This window comes from Penicillium soppii, assembly GCF_028829465.1.
Source record: "Penicillium soppii strain IBT 18220 chromosome Unknown utg000004l, whole genome shotgun sequence".
NCBI lineage: Eukaryota > Fungi > Ascomycota > Eurotiomycetes > Eurotiales > Aspergillaceae > Penicillium > Penicillium soppii.
Window position 1 is genome coordinate 2,074,990 of NW_026643234.1, and position 20,086 is coordinate 2,095,075.

The 20,086-nt window shown below is 48.8% G+C and overlaps 10 protein-coding genes across 10 annotated transcripts; 6 read left to right on the top strand and 4 right to left on the bottom strand.

The window, feature by feature from the left end:
* Window positions 1–428: 428 nt before the first annotated feature.
* Window positions 429–1,117, top strand: N7529_004200 (RNA recognition motif domain-containing protein; the record flags this gene model as incomplete). The annotated part of the gene is made up of 4 exons (XM_057239727.1): window positions 429–448; window positions 498–570; window positions 638–744; window positions 859–1,117. The coding sequence occupies 4 exons, from the start codon at window positions 429–431 to the stop codon at window positions 1,115–1,117; spliced, it is 459 nt and encodes a 152-aa protein (XP_057099022.1).
* A 569-nt stretch (window positions 1,118–1,686) lies between these two features.
* N7529_004201 (uncharacterized protein) lies at window positions 1,687–3,876 on the bottom strand (the record flags this gene model as incomplete). Its single annotated transcript, XM_057239728.1, has 1 exon — window positions 1,687–3,876. One exon carries the CDS (start codon window positions 3,874–3,876, stop codon window positions 1,687–1,689), a length of 2,190 nt encoding a protein of 729 aa, XP_057099023.1.
* A 645-nt stretch (window positions 3,877–4,521) lies between these two features.
* Window positions 4,522–7,735, bottom strand: N7529_004202 (Zn(II)2Cys6 transcription factor; the record flags this gene model as incomplete). Its single annotated transcript, XM_057239729.1, has 3 exons — window positions 4,522–7,451; window positions 7,506–7,555; window positions 7,620–7,735. The coding sequence occupies 3 exons, from the start codon at window positions 7,733–7,735 to the stop codon at window positions 4,522–4,524; spliced, it is 3,096 nt and encodes a 1,031-aa protein (XP_057099024.1).
* A 1,499-nt stretch (window positions 7,736–9,234) lies between these two features.
* N7529_004203 (flavin reductase family protein) lies at window positions 9,235–10,020 on the top strand (the record flags this gene model as incomplete). The annotated part of the gene is made up of 1 exon (XM_057239730.1): window positions 9,235–10,020. One exon carries the CDS (start codon window positions 9,235–9,237, stop codon window positions 10,018–10,020), a length of 786 nt encoding a protein of 261 aa, XP_057099025.1.
* Window positions 10,021–10,385: 365 nt separating this feature from the next.
* N7529_004204 (homoserine acetyltransferase family protein) lies at window positions 10,386–11,787 on the top strand (the record flags this gene model as incomplete). Its single annotated transcript, XM_057239731.1, has 6 exons — window positions 10,386–10,527; window positions 10,602–11,097; window positions 11,150–11,259; window positions 11,316–11,463; window positions 11,524–11,603; window positions 11,657–11,787. 6 exons carry the CDS (start codon window positions 10,386–10,388, stop codon window positions 11,785–11,787), a joined length of 1,107 nt encoding a protein of 368 aa, XP_057099026.1.
* Window positions 11,788–12,234: 447 nt separating this feature from the next.
* On the top strand, window positions 12,235–14,479 carry N7529_004205 (polynucleotide adenylyltransferase; the record flags this gene model as incomplete). Its single annotated transcript, XM_057239732.1, has 8 exons — window positions 12,235–12,383; window positions 12,442–12,590; window positions 12,647–13,021; window positions 13,077–13,288; window positions 13,338–13,950; window positions 13,999–14,113; window positions 14,173–14,290; window positions 14,426–14,479. The coding sequence occupies 8 exons, from the start codon at window positions 12,235–12,237 to the stop codon at window positions 14,477–14,479; spliced, it is 1,785 nt and encodes a 594-aa protein (XP_057099027.1).
* Window positions 14,480–15,064: 585 nt separating this feature from the next.
* Window positions 15,065–16,129, bottom strand: N7529_004206 (aldo/keto reductase; the record flags this gene model as incomplete). The annotated part of the gene is made up of 1 exon (XM_057239733.1): window positions 15,065–16,129. One exon carries the CDS (start codon window positions 16,127–16,129, stop codon window positions 15,065–15,067), a length of 1,065 nt encoding a protein of 354 aa, XP_057099028.1.
* A 316-nt stretch (window positions 16,130–16,445) lies between these two features.
* On the bottom strand, window positions 16,446–18,546 carry N7529_004207 (fungal specific transcription factor domain-containing protein; the record flags this gene model as incomplete). The annotated part of the gene is made up of 3 exons (XM_057239734.1): window positions 16,446–18,183; window positions 18,235–18,254; window positions 18,391–18,546. The coding sequence occupies 3 exons, from the start codon at window positions 18,544–18,546 to the stop codon at window positions 16,446–16,448; spliced, it is 1,914 nt and encodes a 637-aa protein (XP_057099029.1).
* A 157-nt stretch (window positions 18,547–18,703) lies between these two features.
* On the top strand, window positions 18,704–18,892 carry N7529_004208 (uncharacterized protein; the record flags this gene model as incomplete). The annotated part of the gene is made up of 1 exon (XM_057239735.1): window positions 18,704–18,892. The coding sequence occupies one exon, from the start codon at window positions 18,704–18,706 to the stop codon at window positions 18,890–18,892; it is 189 nt and encodes a 62-aa protein (XP_057099030.1).
* Window positions 18,893–18,952: 60 nt separating this feature from the next.
* Window positions 18,953–20,006, top strand: N7529_004209 (dihydrodipicolinate synthase family protein; the record flags this gene model as incomplete). Its single annotated transcript, XM_057239736.1, has 2 exons — window positions 18,953–19,411; window positions 19,485–20,006. The coding sequence occupies 2 exons, from the start codon at window positions 18,953–18,955 to the stop codon at window positions 20,004–20,006; spliced, it is 981 nt and encodes a 326-aa protein (XP_057099031.1).
* Between the last annotated feature and the right edge of the window lie 80 nt (window positions 20,007–20,086).

Below are 20,086 nucleotides of genomic sequence, written 5' to 3' on the forward strand. Positions count from 1 at the left end.
AATCATATTGTCTGGGGCTAGGATGCGGTCATGTTTGGATGGAGTATTGTTTCACAGCATCGAGTCTACTTGATTGATAGCAATGTGAAGCTCATGATACTTGTGTAGATCATCGACGGGGATGCTCCACATCCATCGAAATAGGTGAACTACCAAAACAGGTAAATGGAGATCTTCACAACACAACAACAACAGAACTCCTTAAAGCCTGGATCAAAAGCCCAAGATACAAATTCAGCCATCAACAAAACCATAAGAAAAAAAACTATAAAAAACAGTCGCCTGAAAAACGAGGAGTCAGTGGCAGCATGTTGTTCCGCTCCGGAGGCAGATCGCTGTGCCGTATTTAAGATCAGGCTCGGCTATGCCCCTCTTCGCACCTACACCCCTCAACTTTCCCACCCCTTTTTCAATCCTTTTCCATCAAAATGTCGAAGCTTTTCATTGGGTATGTGGACTATAGCGATATTCAAGTGCGCCTGCTAATTATGTGATAGCGGTCTGTCCTGGAACACAACCGACGACAGCCTGCGCCACGGATTCGAGCAATTCGGCCACGTTGAGGAAGCTGTGAGTCGCGTTTGAACACTTTGAATGAGTATCAAAATGGCTGACAATATGATTCTTTTTTTCACAGACTGTTGTCAAGGACCGTGACACTGGCCGCAGCCGCGGTTTCGGTTTCGTCCGCTTCTCCACCGATGAGGAGGCTACTGCCGCCCAGGAAGCCATGAACGAGCAAGAGTAAGTAGTAACATCGCAACTTGTTTTCATCTCGATCTTCGCAGTCGCACTTCAATGAGAATGTGTCTATGTGAGGTCGGCGCTGGGAAGACTCGCGCTAACACATTCTTCCAGGTTCGACGGCCGCACAATCCGTGTTGACAAGGCTACTGAGCGTGAGCGTGGTTCCGGTGGTGGCCGTGGTGGCTTCGGCGGCGGCCGTGGTGGTTACGGTGGCGGTGGCTACGGCGGTGGCCAGGGCTACGGCGGTGGCGGCTATGGTGGCGGCCAGGGCGGTTACGGCGGTCAGCGCTACGGCGGTCAGGACGGTGGTAACCAGGGCGGCTACGGCGGCGGCCAGGGTGGCTACGGCGGTAACCAGGGTGGTTACTAAAGTGCCTGAATCTCACGAACGATACGGAGAAGTCATAAAGGTCTGGAGGTGGTTTACACTATTCCATGGTTGTGACATATGGGTTGACAATTTCGGGTCGGTGAGATTATTCACTTGAACCTATTCCAATTACAAAATCGAATCCGTTCCATCAAACTTACCTCTAATCGATAATCATAATCGAGCCTGGTTGTCCTTCTGGTCTACATTGTGCGTGCATGCAATATACTATTTCTTTGAAGCAATCCCTGTGCACTGTAAGATGTAGACTGTCACTGTACTCTACCAACCATTCTCTGGTAACATGTTTGACCTGTATATCCATACCATAGATCAGATAATGATTATCTGATATCTAAACTGCGGCCGATCATTAAGCGAGTGTCGGTGGACCTGGGGACAAAGTGGAGACATCAAATTCTAGGGGCTTGGCATTTAATTCAAAAGCACTCGCTAATATCGTTAGAACTATAATAAAAAGACATGGAAATATTTGCAAAACATATCCCAAACATTTCGCCTCATATCGTTGCAGTCATGGTCATGAGGTGAGTAGAGATGGCCTCCACTCAAATTGATTCCTTTTCCTTATCCTCCTCTCTGTCCTGTTCTTGTTCAAAACCTGTGAGTTGAGGTTCGACAGTTTCTTCCATTTCCAAAGATGATGTGGTTCCTGTGGAGTCTGCGGACAGGTCGGGAGACTTGAAATGATCCACAGATTCAGAAGGCTCAGCTACGTCGTCGAGCTGAGGCTGAAACCCTGCGGTAGAGTCAAAAGGTTCTTGAACTTCCAGAGGGTCTTCGAGCTGTTCGAATTGTTTAGACTCCTCAGATTGTTCAAGTTCTTCGGATTCTTCGGGTTCTTCGGCAAGTTGAGAGGCAATGTCGATATCAACAAACCTAGAGGGGGCCTCTGACGCTTCTTGATGAACAGTATCCAGTATGTCCGCCTGAATGGTAGGTTCTGTAAACTGCGCAGAGTCAGTAGACATAGCCTCTATATCATTTAGGTCATTAGACGAGGCAACTTCTGCTACTGAAGAGGCCAGTGGGGCCTGGACTTTTTCAGTCGCCGTTAAATATTCAAGGATCGGCATAGAGAGAGAGGAAGGTGGGGACGAAGCAACAGTCATACTTGACGCTTCCAAGGGCCCCGTCGTGTCATATGAGGTGCCGTGGAAAGAATGTATATCAGAGGAAAGCGACAGCTGCTGGCGAGATCCAATAGCGAGGAACGCAGCAAGGACACTCAGAAGAACGAGTGCGATATTGCGCCTATCAGCCGCCAGAACACGAAGATAATTGGCGAAGAGTGTCGAGAGCGCAACTTCATGCTCTCTCTTCTGTTCAACATCGGGAACATGATGATCACGCTGAATAGGAGGCTCTGAGAAGCTCTGCCGCGACATCCCCTCAGACCGGAAAGATCCAACACCACTAATCATCCTCGCATGGGCCTGCCTAGGCGACTGTAGAATCTCCGGCAAAACCTGATTCTCGGCATCGACCAGCGACGAAATATGCATCATCTGCATTTGCGGCGACTGAGCCTGATCTCGCTCAACAACAGCCATCTGCTCCTCCGCAAGCCTCCTCTCTAATCCCCGCCGCACGTCAGAAGGTAGCCAAAGCCCAACCTCGACGTCCACCTTCTCCATATCCCGCCATGCAGCCGCCCACGCCCCAGCGCGCATCAGCCCATTGGCGGCAAACACCCGGATCTCCCATTTGCGATTGCTGTCGCCGTGTCGCACGTGGCCGCCACAATCGGGACACTCATCGCCTTGCTCGCCATCTGTCTCGCTCTCCTCGAAATCGGACAATTCGTCGTCAGAGGTCGCATTATCGTCGCGTCCAACGAAATGCCCGTTCTGGAGACGTGGGCGCTGCAGCTCTAGACTTTCCAGAAGTCGCTCTTCGAGCATGTCGTACAGATCCTCCGGATGAGAGATCAACACTCCCCGGTCGCGCACGACACCTGATCCAACACGGTCTTGCAGACGCCGCCAGCGCTTCCAGTATTCCACCGGTAGCTCATCTTCGAGGATGTCCTGGTTCCGGGGGTCAGCGGCGCCCGGCACGGCGATGGAGGGCGGGAGAAGCGTGCAGTGAAGCAGGACGAGCGGCGCCTCCTTCTTCTGCTTGGGCGGTTTCGGGGCATTGGGCGAGTAGTACGGTGAATGTTTGAGCGGCGATGAGCCGGGCGAGCGCATACCGCCGCGTCGGCGCGGAGGAGTCAGATAATCGTCGTCGTCTGCTTCGTCTTCTGTGTGCATCTGCATGGCTCTGACGGAGCTGGGCTTCCGAAATACAGCCTCACGCTGGCGGATTGTTCGAATAGCAGTGGGGACTTCGTCGAAGTCACCGAAGCCAGCTTCGGACTGTTCAATTCTGTAGCCGGCGATTTTCTCGTGGATGTCCATATCGGGCATTTGTTTCACTTTGTCGACTGGGTGGACAAGGACGGAGGCCGGAACGGAAGATAGTGAGGAGCGACTGGAGGCTCTGGACTTTAGTTGTTCTAGTTCGTCGTCCATTTCCTGGCCGAACACGTCGCTTGTTGAGTGTCGCGCGGAGGATGAGGATGAGTTGTATTCATAATCCTGGGTGGACATTTGGGCATTATCCGCTTGGTAGGACTCGCTAGCGGGCTCGAGAGACGAAACGAGAAAGCCTTTGTTTTGGAGGATGAAAGGTTGTGGACTCAGGATCTCTGTGGAGTCGACGGCTGCGTCTTGGTCGTCATTCAACCGCGCCATGAGTCTGTCTCACTGACGGAGAGTTCTCAGACCAGATGGAAATGGAATAACTTGAAGGACTCGGTGAAATTGGATTTCACTTCATCTCTGTCAACGTGGAATCCGAGACCATTAAACGTGCGTGTTGACAATGCGCTCACCGCCCGTTGTGCCGGGCAACGGATCGACCTGTCAGGCGTCGATCATTGCGTCGACTCACACATCGTACTAATTTTTGTTTCATTGCGTCTTCTTCCTTTGAAATGTCTCGTCTGTTATGTATCCATGCATTCGGGCTGTGCTTAAATTTTCAACATGATCAGAAAATTTGAACCGCATAACTGTACATGTGAGCCTATGATTCATCCAGGGCCTATGGGACAACACGCCCGTAGGAATGATATATCTAGAATAAACCGGTTATCATAGATTCCCAAAGGTCCAACCCAATATTTCGATGCTGGTTCAAACGGTAAATCACACAAATCCAGACGATCTAGTACAACCCAAGGATATTATCCCACTAGACGCCGAAAAGTCACTACCACCCAGACCAACAATGAACCCGCTTGGGAAAAAGAACCACGCTGAAAGAGACAAATGCGAATCTCCCGAAGTGATATACATATATACGAGAAGCGAAAAACAAAAGAAAATCATGAAACATTATTCAGGCCGTGACACATCATCAGGACTCATAAGTGGATAATTTTGATGATCGCCAAAGAAGCTGAGAACATCTTGCGGTAGATACTCTAGCCAAGGCAGTATCTCGCCGTTGGCAAAGGGGAAGGATTCCTGATGATTGAGGGAGTTCATATCCACCTCGTGGCTACCGATCATCATCCCATTCCTATCGGCGTTCATGGAATGGAGATCGGTGCCAGGGCCGACCGAGCCCATCTGGTGTCTGTTGGAATGATCGGGAGTTGGGGGTATTGAATAGGCAAAGGCGGAAGGTTGGGTTTCTAGCTGTGAGGAAGGGAGGCCAGAGAAGGTGGGCTGGATTGGTTGTAGCGGGCGGGTAGTTCGAGTGCTGGAATCTGGATAGGGTGAGTTGAGGCCCATGTAATAGGAGGAATCGGCATTCATGGTCGCGGGTGGAATTGCAGAATATTTAGCATTTGCTGCCGCAAGCGAGGATGTTCTATCCTCATGAGGCCTTCCTGATGGGAGATGTTGGGCGAATGATGAACTTGGGCCCTCGCCGGCATTTGGTAGGACCGGATAGCTGTGGCTGTACTGCGACGAGTATGTTTGCCGGTGTGATGAACTCTCAGTCTCGGTGGTAGGCATTTGGTAGAGTAGACTCAAATTTGGCTGTGAGGAATTCGTAGCACCCGTGAGTGCCCATCCAATGGCTTGGCTTGGATCGATGTTCGGTGACCATTTCCCATTTGATGGGATATCGGCGACCCCGGCCGGTCTTTCTGGTTCAAACCCATCAGCCGGTGCTTTGCCTGCACGCCAAGGTCCTGACCCAAGAGGTTGTCCTAGTGCAATCCCGTCCGTGTTTTCCATGTCCTCCACAGTATAGAGAAGAGGATCTACAATCCCCTTAGCCTTCTGGTCCAATACTGTCAGGATATATCCAGTGCCTTCCCAGTACGTATTAAGGGCTTGCAAAGCTTTGTAACACCGCTGGTAATTCTCTTTAGCGGCAGAAGCGAGCAGGATGTGTTTTGCGGTGGACTTTCGTTCTGTTCCACTGGAAGACTCCATGGTAGGCATCACGAAGCCACTAGATTGATTCGCTAAAAGAGGCGAAGGCGAGGCCGCGCTCAAGGATGGAATCTTATAGTGAGCACTTTCCATCAGGAAAGCGCAGGCTGCGATGTACATCGGTTGACTGGTGAAAGGATTACCGATGAAGCTCTTTCCGTCAACGAGCTCAGAGAAGGATAGGATATCGGCAATTGTTTTGGCAGATGACATCGAAAGCTCTCGGCTGTTCGGATAGAGGTGTTGAATTGTTCCACCAAAGGAGTTCAACAACGTTGGCTGATGGAGTAGCACGATGAGAGTATGAAACCAAAAGTGAAGAAGAATGAAGTTGGTTCCCTCTTTAGCTTTGACATATGCCTGGAAATTGGCTGCATTGAAATGAAGCTTTGGAGATAGGCGTTGGTAGATACCGGTCAGATCGCTCTCCATGCCAGCCAACATTTTCAACGTGTCTGACGTGACGTGCTTGACATCTTGAATACCATTGATAAGATCAGTAACTCGGCCATAGAGATGGATGATTCGAATAAGTGGTGGAAAAGGCGAAGGCCACCCATTGGGGAGCTGGGATTCAGACTGGAGGGGGAAACAAAGCTCAATATCTTCATCGCGCAGTGTCACTGGACGCCCTGTACCCGAGGAAATGACTCTGTCCAAAAAGAAGATGCTCCAAAAAGAGTCTACTCGTTCACGCTCCCGGGCACGCTCTCCAATCAACGGTATAGGAGTTATCTTGGAGGTATGATGAACATCAAGATCATCATACTGGTCTTCTCTCAGTTTCCCAGCGTGTCCTGTCATAACTTCGCTTGGAGTCACACCGCGCTGGCCATAATTGTGTTTGAGACCTTGGAATTTTTGCAACCCAAGATCTTGCGCCATGCGAATTGAAATTCCAAGGTACATCCAAAGTCCGCTATCGTGGTTTGATCCAAATTGCTCATAAGCAAGTAATAAACAGGCTTGAACGGCAGAAAGAGTTGGACATGGCAATGAATCTACGAGGGCGCTCATTGCGCGATGGCCAAATGGTAGGCCTCGATCCCACTTTTTATCCTCGGTTGGCGGATGCGAGGCTTCAATGAATTGCGCCTGTGGAGGCCCGAGCAATGGATGTGGTGAGAACCTTGCAGCTAATGAACACATAGCATCTACCAGCATCGTGTCAACCTTTTTATCCTTGAGATCTTGGAAGAATCTATCTCGTTGAAGAAAAGGGAAGTTACATCCGAGGTGGGCGAAGAAAAGATCACATAAATGCGACACAAGGTTCGAAACTGGAATCGTATCTTCCTGGTCGTAGAATGGGATATTGGCGTCGCGATTGTCGCGATTCTCCGACGTAGCTGGGGGTCTGGCGAGATTATCCGCAGGCCTGTCGGACGGTCTGGGGCTCCGAAGGGGAGAGGGAGAGTCCGAGGACATGGAAGGGTTACTCTTGCGAGAACCTCGAACTTGCACAACCATTTGTTTAAAGCCAGGGACGATGGCGGTAGGGCCAAAGTAGCGGAAATACGGCACATGTGTGCGACTACTTGAGCTCACAGAGGCACGGCTGCTTCTCGGGCTGTCCTCGGTAGTGTGCGCTTCCAACTCTTTGTTCCCTGAAAACATATCCAATGAAGATACATCTTTGAACTCGGGCGCCTTTGTGTCGGGAGACCTATCCACAGCAGGGTTTGTTATCCTAGTTGGAGCTAGCTCGGGGGAGCTACTTTCGATAGCGCGTGAAGCATGGTTGCTTGTCGATCCATTCGAATCGGAGATGCGCGGCGGCGGCCGAGACGTGGAATCGGACTGTGTTCGCAGGTGCGCCGTTGAGTCGGTATATCCCAAGCATACATGCTTGTAATCAGAACACGTCTTGCACACTTCTCGCGTTTATCAGCAAATCTACCCGGAAAAGAGTCATTGGCGCGTCCTACCCGGTTGTTCACCTGAACATCGAATCTTGCGCCGGCGACATGTTAAACAGCTACAAAATCCAAAATGATGTCAGTTTGGGAATCATCTGAGTAGATCGCGACTAGTTCACGTACGCGGCATTAACGCGGCGCCGCTTGGTTTGTGGTTGGCCGTCCGTTGCGACAAATCGGATCTGCCTCGGAGCAGGAGGATTTCCGCCGTTCTTCTTCTTGGGAGAAGGGTCGCTCATGGCGAGCAGATGTTTATCCGTGATCAAGACCCATTGGATACCTGTACATTCCCTTTGGCAGGGGGATCGGTTTCTCGATGCGCGGAGCTCGGACTATATGGCCCAAGAAGGGTGATCGGATAAATGCGAAGGTGGGGAAGGTAGTGTAAAGGACCGATAGATTCGAGCGCAATCTTCATTAGGTGACGTGAATTTTTAATAGAAGTTGAGGCCAATAAGAGGAAGGTAAAAAGAGAAAAGTTGGGGAAGAAAGAGGGGAGTGCAAATATTGTAAGCCCTCGTGATTGCCTGGGTAATGTGTACTACGCCACTCCAGCCAAAATACATAATTTAGTTTAGACGAGATCTCACGATGTATTAATCATTATTCTGTACCTGGCTCATAACAGTAATAATGGTTTGGGTAATGGCATTTCTGATATTCTTGACCGCTACAGAAAACAGAACACGCCACTTTCCGTTTGGGCCTTTCAGGAACAACAGATCTGATCATGGGATGCGCCCTGGTGGGTCGATGCTTGTGCTTCGCCTCCAATGAATTTCATACTGGATGTGATTTCAAGATGATGTTAATTATCTTTGATGGGATCATAGAGAAGTAAATAAGAACACATAAAACTTCCTAGTCATGCACTTTAAATTTCCGCGGCTTCCATTGGAATTACAATGATATATACATCGCATCAACTCCGAGCTATCCACAGCCCAGACCAAATTCCCGGGGGCATGGAGCTTTGATTTACCGGGGTCATTGGTCTGTGGGTTCACTCCACGTTTGGTAAGATACAATATGTACAGTACGATAATAAGACAGTTATATTCTGAACTCAGCATTGGAAGGTCCATTTTTGGTATACAATATTGTACAATTTACCACGCACTTCGGCGATAGTTACATATGTTGTTTATGAAGTTTTTTTTTGTCACTTTTTTCATACTCAACTTATGAAATATAGAGCATGCGGAGTTTTCAGGATATATGGGTGCCTATGCCAATGATGTGTCTATCTGTGGTACACCATATATTCAAATCGACAAGTGTACCTAGGTCACGTTGCCGTTTAATAACGAGACTCGGCCCGACACTCGGCAGCGGTATGCCCACGCACCTTCCTCCGCAATACGGAAATCGACCGTGGGCATAATATATTGTCCGTGGTGACATAAGAGCTTGAATTGGAGATAAACCTGATAAGGAACTCAGACTCGACCCTAGAAACTCAACACCAACCATTGCCTTCATGCATCTACTGAGAACTGCATTCCGAAGCTCTCAGCGACTAAATCTACCTCAATCCTCGTGGGTATTGCCTTTATCGCCTTACTACCAACCCCTTTCGAGGATTGGGAACATCTTTTCACTCCAAGCTGCAGCTCCGCGGGGCAACCCAAATAGAAGGTGGACACCGCTGATCTATAATCTCAATTTTAGTCTTACAGCACGTCACCTCCAATTCAATTCCAATTGCACAAACCGGTCTTTTAGCAAAACCTCCACAATGTTCAAAGTCGATTCCGGATTCGAGAAACTCCAGGCATCACGGCCAGACTTCCGCCGCGACGCCGAGGTCACATTCTCCAAGCCCCCAAACCCAACATGGAAAGAAGGCGACGGAGCCAACGATGGCGGCGAGAGCCTGAAGAGAGACCATGTCGAGATCGATCCGAATGAAGAGGGCCGCCCAGTGGCCTCGAACTATAAGCTCTTGATTTCAGGCATGGTCCCACGACCGATTGCACTCATCAGCACCCAATCTGCAGACGGCAAAACCACCAACCTCGCTCCATTCAGCTATGCACAGCTCATCAACCACGACCCGCCCCTGTTCACGGTCGGCTTTGTCGGGTCTTTGGAGAAGGCCAAGGATACAATGAGGAATCTGAACGAAACGAAAGAGTGTGTGATCAACATTATTTCTGAGCATTTCGTGGAGGCTGCCAATTCCACCGCCATTAATGCCCCTTATGGCGTGTCCGAGTGGGAGATTTCTGGCTTGCACCAGGCGCCAACCTCTGTTGTGAAGCCTGCTCGTGTTAAGGAGTCCATTCTCTCGATTGAGGGGAAGCTTGTCGAGGTCAAGGAATTTGAAAGCCGACAGACGCCGGGTAAGAAGACTGGTGTGCTTGCTATTATCGAGGGTGTTCGGTTCTGGGTACGAGATGATGCTATCAATGAGGAAAGGAGCGTCATCGATCTGAAGGTTTTGAAGCCTATCAGTCGCCTGGGAGGTATTTCTTATGGTCGGACCACTGATGCTATTGAGATTCCTCGACCGCAGTTCTAGAGGCTCGTTTCTCCTAGGGTTTTGTCAAATACACCAAGTAGAGTAGCTGTATATAGATTTCCAATTGTAAATGCGATGGCAATACCAAAGGTATGTAAGCTTGAACTCACCCGCAAGATGTACTACAGTTATATCTCTGCAGACAATACATGTACACCACCCACACAGGTGATAAAGTTTTGGTGACAAATGTGCGGAGGTTCAGGCAGCTCCGACTCTACGCGTGCGGGCAAAGCGGGGTTCTTATCGCTGAACTGTGAAACTATATAATGGCAGTCCATCGGCGGGACCCGATGTTAAACAGAACAAATCCTAGTGCAGTCTTTATTCATTCCCAAGATATTTGGACGCGAAAGAGTGCCATCATGTCCCAAGAATACGAGACCTTCCAGCTTGGAGACTGGAAGCTACAGAGCGGCGAGAACATCAACAATGCCTATATCGCATACAAGACATTTGGTGATCCCAACACTCCAGCAATCGTCTATCCGACTTGGTTCTCGGGAGGTAATTAAGCCCCCTTTGAAAGGTCCCCAAACGAAATATATATGTCTCCGAATCTCACACCACATATTCTTTAGCAATCTCCGATAACTTCTGGCTAATCGGAGAAGACAAGCTTCTTAACCCAAAGAAGTTCTACATCATAGTCACAGCCTTGTTCGGAAATGGTCAGTCATCTTCCCCTTCGAACCAGCCAAGCCCCGGGCCATTTCCCAAGGTCTCCTTCTATGACAATGTGAGGGCACAGCATGAACTCGTTACCAAACACATGGGGATCACGCATTTGCGAGCGGTCGTCGGTTGGTCCATGGGAGGAGCTCAGTCCTATCAATGGGCAACGCAGTATCCCGATTTCATGGATATTGTGGTGCCTTTCTGTACATCGGCGAAGACTTCACTGCACAATCAGGTGTTCCTGGAGGGTGTCAAAAGTGCTCTCATCGCAGTGAAGAAAAGCCGATCTTCAGGGTCAGGGGAGATCAGCTTGGACAGAAAAACGGTGGAAGCTCACACCTGGAGTGCCGAAGAGAAGGATGTCGGTCTGAAGGCATTGGGTCGGGTATATGCTGGATGGTAAGGGGTTTTACATACTGCTTTGAGCGATTGTCTGACACATTGAAAATAGGGGTTTCAGCCAGGCATTCTATCGACACAAGTTGTATGAAACTGTGCTGGGGTTCAAGGGACTCGAAGACTTCATGGTGAACTTCTGGGAGAAATGGGCTTGCTCTAAAGGTAAGTTTCGATTCCCAATGTGAAACTTATATGTGGGCCCTGACAGTGCCACAAAGAGCCTGAAAACCTGCTGGTTCTGCTGCAAACTTGGCAGAATGGAGATGTCTCCCAACAAGAGCCGTACAATGGGGACTTTGAGAAGGCGATGGCATCCATCAAAGCCAAAGCGCTTATCCTGCCAGCAAAGACCGATCTTTACTTCCCGTGGGTCTCTTCATTTGACTCGTGTTGAAATGAGATGAACTGATACCTAAATCATATTAGACCGGAGGACTCGGAATACGAGGTTTCTTGCATGAAGCCAGGTGTAGGAACACTGGATATATTTCCTTCGATTTGGGGTCGTAAGTATTTCTTGTGTCAGACAAGAGCTTGCAATGGAGCTAATAAAAAACAGACTGGGCGGGTGGCCCGGGTGATAGTAAAGAGGATGTTGAGTGGCTTGATAACAAGCTCACCCAGTTCTTTGAAGACAACAGAGGTGATGAGGTGAATTCTCTAACAGAACAGGTCCAGAACGCACTCTAAACTGGGTAGTCACTTGAATTGAAGAGATGAAACACTGTTGTGATTTCTTTCATAAATGAAATTAGTTTGTACTTGAGATAGTTAAATAAGGAATGAAAGCCTCGTTGTCGTAAACTATGATCATGTGACGGCATGAGTAAGCGTTTATCGGCCAGGCTCCAAGAAGCGCCGCACCGATGAACCTTGCGCAGCGCTCCCTTCTCCAATTCCTTTCCTTAATCACTTTTTCCTTATTCCCAAGGTCGCTCGCGGCTTTCGTTCGTGTGCACCGTGTATTATTTTCCTTCTATCTTCTGTTCTTAATAACTTTCCAATCTTCATACCTTGATTCGGAGCTTGCCTCGGAGCCTCATCGGCAACTATTCTCTCGTTATCTAATCCCTAGTCGATCTTCACACGATCTGTGAGATACGCCTTCAATTTTCATCATCTTGATATTTTCTTGCAATGGCTACGCCGCCTGTCCGACAGTGGGGGGTCACACCCCCGATCTCGACCGTCCTGCCGACTAAAGATGAGATTGCGGCAAACGACGATCTTATTGCCGAACTCAAGGCTCAAAACAACTTTGAGCAACCGACTGAAACAGAGCGAAGGTGTGTCCACGAGACGGAAGACGGAATCAGAGCTCTGATACTGATTATTGCGACATAGGCAACAAGTCTTGCAGCTGCTCCAGCGCGTCACAGTTGAATTTGTTCAAAACGTGAGTCGCAAGAAGGGAATGTCTGCGGCTGCGGTTGAAGCTTCTGGTGGTAAAATTTTCACATATGGAAGTTACAGACTTGGTGTTTATGGACCTGGTAAGTTATTGTCTATTGACCAAAAGAAAACTTATTCTGACAATAGTTGCTGGCAGGATCCGATATCGATACCTTGGTCGTTGCACCAAAGCATGTTCTGATTGATGATTTCTTTTCCGACTTCCCTATAATTCTGGAAAGAATGGCTTCGGAAGGAGCAATTGAAAAAATGACACCTGTGCCCGACGCGTTCGTTCCAATTATCAAGCTTGAACTGTGTGGAATCAGTATCGATCTGATCTTTGCTCGCCTTGTTATTCCTGCAATCCCGATGAATCTGGATTTGAAAAACAATGATTATCTCAGAGGATTGGATGAACGAGAGGTGCGGTCGCTGAATGGAACTCGTGTTACAGATGAAATATTGGAGCTTGTTCCCCAGCAAAAGACGTTCCGTCTCGCGTTGCGTGCAATCAAGCTTTGGGCTCAGCGTGAGTGATTTAGACTTGACTTGGCCTTCATATAATCTGACAATTGGATCTCTAGGACGAGCAATATACTCAAATATTGTTGGTTTCCCAGGTGGTGTTGCATGGGCGATGCTGGTGGCTCGGGTCTGTCAGTTGTATCCGCAAGCAACTGGCTCTGTCATCGTGGGAAAGTTCTTCAGGATCATGAACAAGTGGAACTGGCCCCAGCCTGTTTTACTGAAACAGATCGAAGACGGTCCCCTCCAAATGAAAGTGTGGAATCCAAAGGTAAGCATGACTCAACGCTTTCTACAGTATTTTAGCTAATCTTAGTCAGATTTACCATGGCGATCGATTCCACCTCATGCCCATCATCACCCCTGCATACCCATCGATGTGTGCGACTCACAACATAAGTCTGTCCACCAAGGCTGTTATTCTTCGGGAACTACAACGCGGAGGTGACATGGTAGACAAGATCTTCTTGAAGCAGCTGTCGTGGGAGGACCTGTTTGCTCGGCACACATTCTTCACAAACGACTACAAATACTACCTCAGTATCACCGCCTCTAGCAAAACCAAGGAGGCTGAGGGTGTTTGGTCGGGTCTTGTCGAGTCCAAGCTCCGTCATCTCGTCGGCGCACTGGACCGCAAAGCAATTGTTGCAATCGCCCATCCTTTCCCGAAGGGATTTGAACGAACTCATTTTGTCACCAATGAACAAGAAATGGAAGCAGTCAAGAATGGTTCTACCCAGCATGTGGCTAAAGGCACAAAAACTGAGATGACCGATGAAACCAAAGATGCCGCCCACCAAGCTGCAATTCAGAACACTCTTGAAAATGCGGAGGTTCCGGAGCCGGCTCAGACCAAGATTGTTGAAAATGACGGTCTGACCGTCTATACAACAACGTATTACATCGGCCTAGAGTTGAAACCCTTGGAGCCAGGTAATTAACCCCACGCCAAGTTTATCCATATTCTAACCTTTGTTCAAGGTCAATCGCGATCTCTGGATATCTCGACCGACTCGCAGATCTTCAAGTCGACATGTACGTCATGGACAGGGTTCCAGGAAGACGTCATGGAATTAGCTGTAACCCACGTTCGCAAGTATGTTCTTAATTTCCCTACGGCATGTCCACACGGACAGGCGTGTTAACTCCATGCAGTTTCGATTTGCCGGAGGATGTCTTCCAACCTGGTGAGAGCAGACCATCTCGGCCCAAGAAGAAGGTTGTCAAGAGATCAGAAACGGCTGGCCAGAAACGCAGCATCGGCGAGTTGGACGTAAGTTTACCGAAGAGATCGAGATCGGCTTAGTTTGCCACGACGTCGACCCTGGACCCCGCAATCGATCGCCCTGCAAGATGAAACCCAGGATGTCGGCAAGTAAGAATTACTAATACCAATTTCCACTCCCAGGGTTCAACCGAAGGAGCTGCGAAACGCCAAGTGACCTCTGCTACCCCCGCCTGAACGACCCGCTCGCTCCTCCCTTCGCTCCATCCCGCCGGGGCTGGTCCCCAACATCAAATTGATAACAGAAATACGTCTCAATGTCCCGAAGATACCCGTGGACTCTCACCTGTAATATTACAGTTTCTACCCCAAGGACGAACGAAACATCTAACTCCTCGCTGCTGAAGCTTCGATTTCCATGTTTCTACAGTGAACGTTCCCTGCTCTCGGAGCAAAAGGTTGGTTCGTTCTTCTCCTTGTCTTTTGCGTTGCTTTTCCAGCAGCTAGATTAGACACCTTTCCTTTCCTTTTCCTTGTCTTTTTGGCACTTTACCTGGCCCAGCTATTACGGTGCATATTCCCGAGGTCGGATACTCTATGTTGCATATCTCATTGGTGTAGTAGCTTTCGGTACAACAGTAGGCTTTTCGGCCATGCTGTAGGTAACCATACGGTTTCTTTCAGATAGTTGAGATAGTCCAATGCAAGGATGTGTCTCGCGCTACGCGGGTTACACATGATCCATATATATCTTCTCCCTTTTCCCTTCAAAATTGAACAGTGCAGCCAAGGCGTTTGAAATTCTCTAGTGAGTCCTAGAAATCAAATAGCTTGAACAGCCAGTGGTCCATATGGCTCCTCTAAAATCCTCACTTCCTCTTTCGACAGCGTCACACCGAAAGCTCCTAGTGCCTCTTCGATTCTCGCTTCACTGTTCAACCCAACGATAGGACATGCACCTTTGCTAAACAACCAAGCCATTGCAATAGCACCCATCTCACAACGTTTCATACGAGCCATCTCCTGAATCCTCCTAACAATCTCCTCATTCTGGTCCCCCACAAACCACTTCTTAGTCTTCTGATCCTGATCAGCACGCGCCGACTTCTCCTTCCAAGGCCGTGCTAGTAATCCCCTTGCCAAAGGACTCCACGGAATCAACCCCACACCCTCGGCTTCACAGAAAGGGTTCATTTCCCTCTCCTCCTCCCGATAAAGCAAATTATACAGCCCCTGCATACTAACAAACGGCGTCCACCGGTTCATCTTCGAAATATACTGCAGCCGAGCAAACTCCCAGCAGTGCATACTCGATGCCCCCAAGTACCGCACTTTCCCCATTTGCACCAGATCATGCAGAGCGCGCATGATCTCCTCAGGGGATGTCTCAGAATCCAGCCGATGGATTTGAAGCACATCGATATGATCTGTGTCTAGGCGGCGCAGGGACCCCTCCACGGCATCGAAAATATGCTTTCGACTGAGTCCCATCTGGTTCACGAGCGGCCCGTCGTTAGTTGCTGGACTTGGTCGGGCATTTGGGTCGTCCTCGAGGACCGGATAGTAGAGTTTTGTCATGATCACCACTCGGCTGCGAGGGATTGAGTATCTCTTGAGAGCTTTGCCGAGGATTGATTCGGACGCTCCGTTAGAGTATGTGTTTGCAGTGTCGAAGGTGTTGATTCCTACATCGTAGGCCTTTTTGATGAGGGGAAGGGATTGTTCTTCGCTCAATACCCACGGTGACCCTTCCCAGTTTGGGTTGCCGTATGTCATGCAGCCCAGGATGATTCGGGAGATCTTAAGTCCACTGTTGCCGAGGCGTTGGTATTCCATTTTTCGTGGAGCCGACTGGCCAGCTGTCTGATGCAGACTATTTGCTTGCATGGTATTAAACAGGGTATGGTTTCCTTTAAATGCAGAGCTTTTGTCGTTGGAATATCATCTTATATTTCCAAACTACAATCGCCCCGCCGACGAGTGCCGTCCTCTCGGGGAGCTCTCCGGGCTAAGTTTTGGTGAGAGTCGTGCACTCCATAACAAGACACAGGCAAGATACCACTAGAATATTGCTCAAATTTATAGGTTCAGTTACAAGATAGGGCCTATTGAATCTCGAATTTTTCATCGAAACTACCATCCAACGCAATGAATTCATACCACTTGCAGATAAATTGAATTTGTCTCATCTTAAGAGGCTAAACTAAGTCATTCCGTTTGACATCATCCCAGGAAAGGTGAACTCCCCAAAATCGGCCAGCAAAAAGTCATCTACAGGTGTCACGAGTGACTCTCCAGAAAACAAAAATGAGCCCGCCGGTGGATGCATGTGGAGAGCGCTTTCGGTATAATCCATAGACCCGTCCGACGGCCCTAGCGACTGAAGTAAGTGCCCGCTATCTCCTTGCAATATACCAACACATTCCCGCAGCTTTCTTGTCAGCCCAGGGGTCATTCTGCAAATAGGATGTTGTTGAACGGCTGGAATATCTTGGAACAGCTCCAAAACTTTTCGGATCAATTCGAAATTCTGGCTGGGAGCAATAGACAATTGGGCGTGATAATTCTGTGTCACTTCCAATAAGAAGTGCCCAGCAAAAGCAATCATAATGTGGAAATAATGCGGCATGCCGATGAGACTCTGTTGTAGATTTTCATGGAGAATCATTTCAAAAATCGCCATGGCTGCTTCGTGAGCCATGCTGGCTGCAGTCAAGAAATGAGGCGGTATAGTCTCGCCTTTTAAGCCCTTGAACACCTGGTGGCCCAGATACAGTTTTCCAAAGTGATAATGTAGCTGCAAGCCACGTTTAGGGAAGTCGCCAATGTAGGGATCTGGCTTGAAGAGAGCCGAGAACTTCGTAAACCATCGGTCCAACTGACGAGAATAGTGGATGATTTGATTTGATAGAGACTGCGGGACGCGAGTCTCTTGATCAGAACCAAGGAGGTCTCGCATTTGACTCATTATAACAAGTAGGGCGACTTGAGATATAATGCGGACGTCGCAGTCTGTTATATCGTCGCGAGTCAGGAGCGTCTCCCAGCTTAGAGCAATCTCTTTATCACCACGCAGGAGTGGATCCCGATTGTGTAAAATGGAAAGGTGTTGGTCTGATATGAAAGTCAGATACCACAACCTTACACGATCTTGCAGTGCCGAGGTATCGTGAAGAGGTTGGAGAGCGGCGTTGGTTCCTGCTATCAGACGGGGATCGGTGGGAACGCATAGATGTTCGAAGCTGCGATGTAGACGCATGTCTGCTGCACGGCGGATAGCATCACTGGACAAAATTCTGGAAGCATCAGAAAGCCAGAAAGAGCTAATGCACAGCGCGCGAATATGTTCTATGTCGTGCTTCTCGAACAGAGATCGGGAAACAAGACGTCGGAACTCGCGATTACAAGCTTCATATATGCGCTGACCTTGGGGATCTTGTAGTGCTGATACTGTGCATATGGCAGCAAACAGTACAGGAGAGGTGGTCCGAATCTGTTGCATGCTCCGATATCCACTACATATTCCGTATAGGTATGAATCCAGCTGTGCGAAGTATCTTTTCACCAATGTCTCAGCGACCGTAGAGCTTATTACCCCTTTGCTGACAAGATCTTGAGGCGCTGAGTGCTGTTTTTGCCTTGTTGTACTTGGGGGAGTATTCTCAGATGACCCTGGACTCCCCAATTTGGCAATGTCGAGGTATGTATCGATCGGAGCTTGGACCGCAGATGGGGTATCCGGTGGGGAGACTTCACACCCATCTAGATCCTCATTATCGTTATCCCTTTCTCGATCATAATGTTCGATCCTTTTGTTATCTGTTTCGGTTATTTCCCCGGTGGACAAGAGAGCCTTCGGTCGAGGTAGATTGAGGTGCTGGCAGATGCTGTCTAGGGTTTCATGTAGGCCGGACACATCACTTTGCAAGACTTCAGTGTTCCTATGAACTGGTCAGTTAAAGGACTTGGGATAAAAAAAAACTCTTACTCACTTTACTTCCTCCACCAATGACTGTAGACTCTTATTTAAAACACAAGATAAATCGCGACGACGACACCGAGTACATGGTGGACCATTGCTCATATCACATTTAATCTGTCCCCGTCAACTTTGATCCAACCACATTGCTTGCAATTCAATTACACACCTTCTGTTTCCTGCAAGCACCGCAGGCTGTGATCTTCCGGGTAATCCCCGGCAAAACATCCAGGACAGCCAGCTCTTTTGCAGGGTCTGAAACGTTGGAAGACGGCAAGGTTTCCGATCCCTCGTCGGTCCAATTCCGCTTGCGCTTTGCCATCATGTCAATATTGGCAACAAGTCAAAGAATTGAGGTGTAATAGTAACTGAACTGACACCGGGGAGCACCCCGAGGTTATCTATGGAGAAGCGGGGGAACGCTTTACCCCAGTCTAACCAAATACCATCCATCTTATTCGCCGTTGACTCTCTCCTTGTCCATGTGGTCGGCAAGTGCTGATCAGTCCATTGTCTGGACTCTTCCCCACCACCATGAGCTGCATTGGGGCCACTCCAAGCCCCTCTCCATCGGTGAAAAATACTCCGGCGCGGAAACCTTGCGAAGCTCGGACACTCGCCGAGCTACCAAGAGGGGCTCCTCCGGTCGCGATATTTGCCTTGAGGTATAAGGCAAAAGTAAATGGCACAGGGTGTACGTGTTCAGATCTACTGCAATTTCCATTAACATAATGTCATCTTCCATCGCAGTTAAATCATCACCCATCCCGCCGGGAATCTACTGCCCGGTGATCTCTCTGTATAAGCCGACACTCCGACAAGATGTTGATTACAATGCCTCCTACAAGTTCTTTTCGTATCTGATTCGCGGTGGTGTCGATGGGCTTGTTCTTGCAGGAACTACTGCAGAAGCTGTTTTGTTGTCTGCCGAAGAGCGAAAGGAATTGGTAAAAGTTGCCAGGAAAGCAGCTGTTGACCTTGGCCGCCCACAATTTCCTATTGTTGCTGGAATCAGCGGACAATCAACCAATGAATCAATTAGACTGGCAGAAGATGCCTTGGCTGCGGGCGCAAGCTTTGGCCTGTTGCTACCACCAAGTTATTGGGCCAAGGCTGTTACCAAGGATGCTATCTTGGGATTCTACCGAGACGTCGCTGATTCCACTCCACTACCTATCGTTATCTACAGTGTAAGTATTTCTGCTTGTGGACGATGTATCGTCCCTCTGAACACAATGAAAAAGCAACTAACGCCCATCATAGTTCCCCGCTATGTGCAATGGCATCGACATGAACTCCGACACAATGTCCGAGCTAGCAAAACATCCTAATATAGTTGGAGTCAAGTTAACTTGCGGCAATGCTGGAAAAGTGACCCGACTCACCGAGGAGTATACCCATAAACAATTCGCAGTCTATGCTGGGTCCTCCGACTGGCTTATTCCCTGTCTTGCTGGCGGTGGTGGAGGTTGCGTTACTGGAATTGCCAATGTATTTCCCAAATGTGTCGTACAGCTTTATGAGCTGTGGAATCAAGGAAAAACCAAAGAGGCTAGGGAATTACAGGGTCTAGTAGCTCAGGCAGAGAAAGCCTGTAAGGAAGGTATAGCACCCACCAAGTTTGGTGCTGCTCATTTTTCTGGTCCCGCTGCTGGTGTCACCGATGCAAAGGCCTTCTGGCCTCGCAAGCCTTATGCGCCATGTGGACAGGAAAAGTCAACTTGGGTAGTCAGCGTCATGCAACATCTGGAGAAGCTAGAGCAGAGCTTACCTGACGCAGTTTAGATTGTCTAGAATGTATTATATTGATTTGCGCTTCTTTACTCGAATGTCAAATATAAAGAGTTGTTTAATGCAAGAACCGT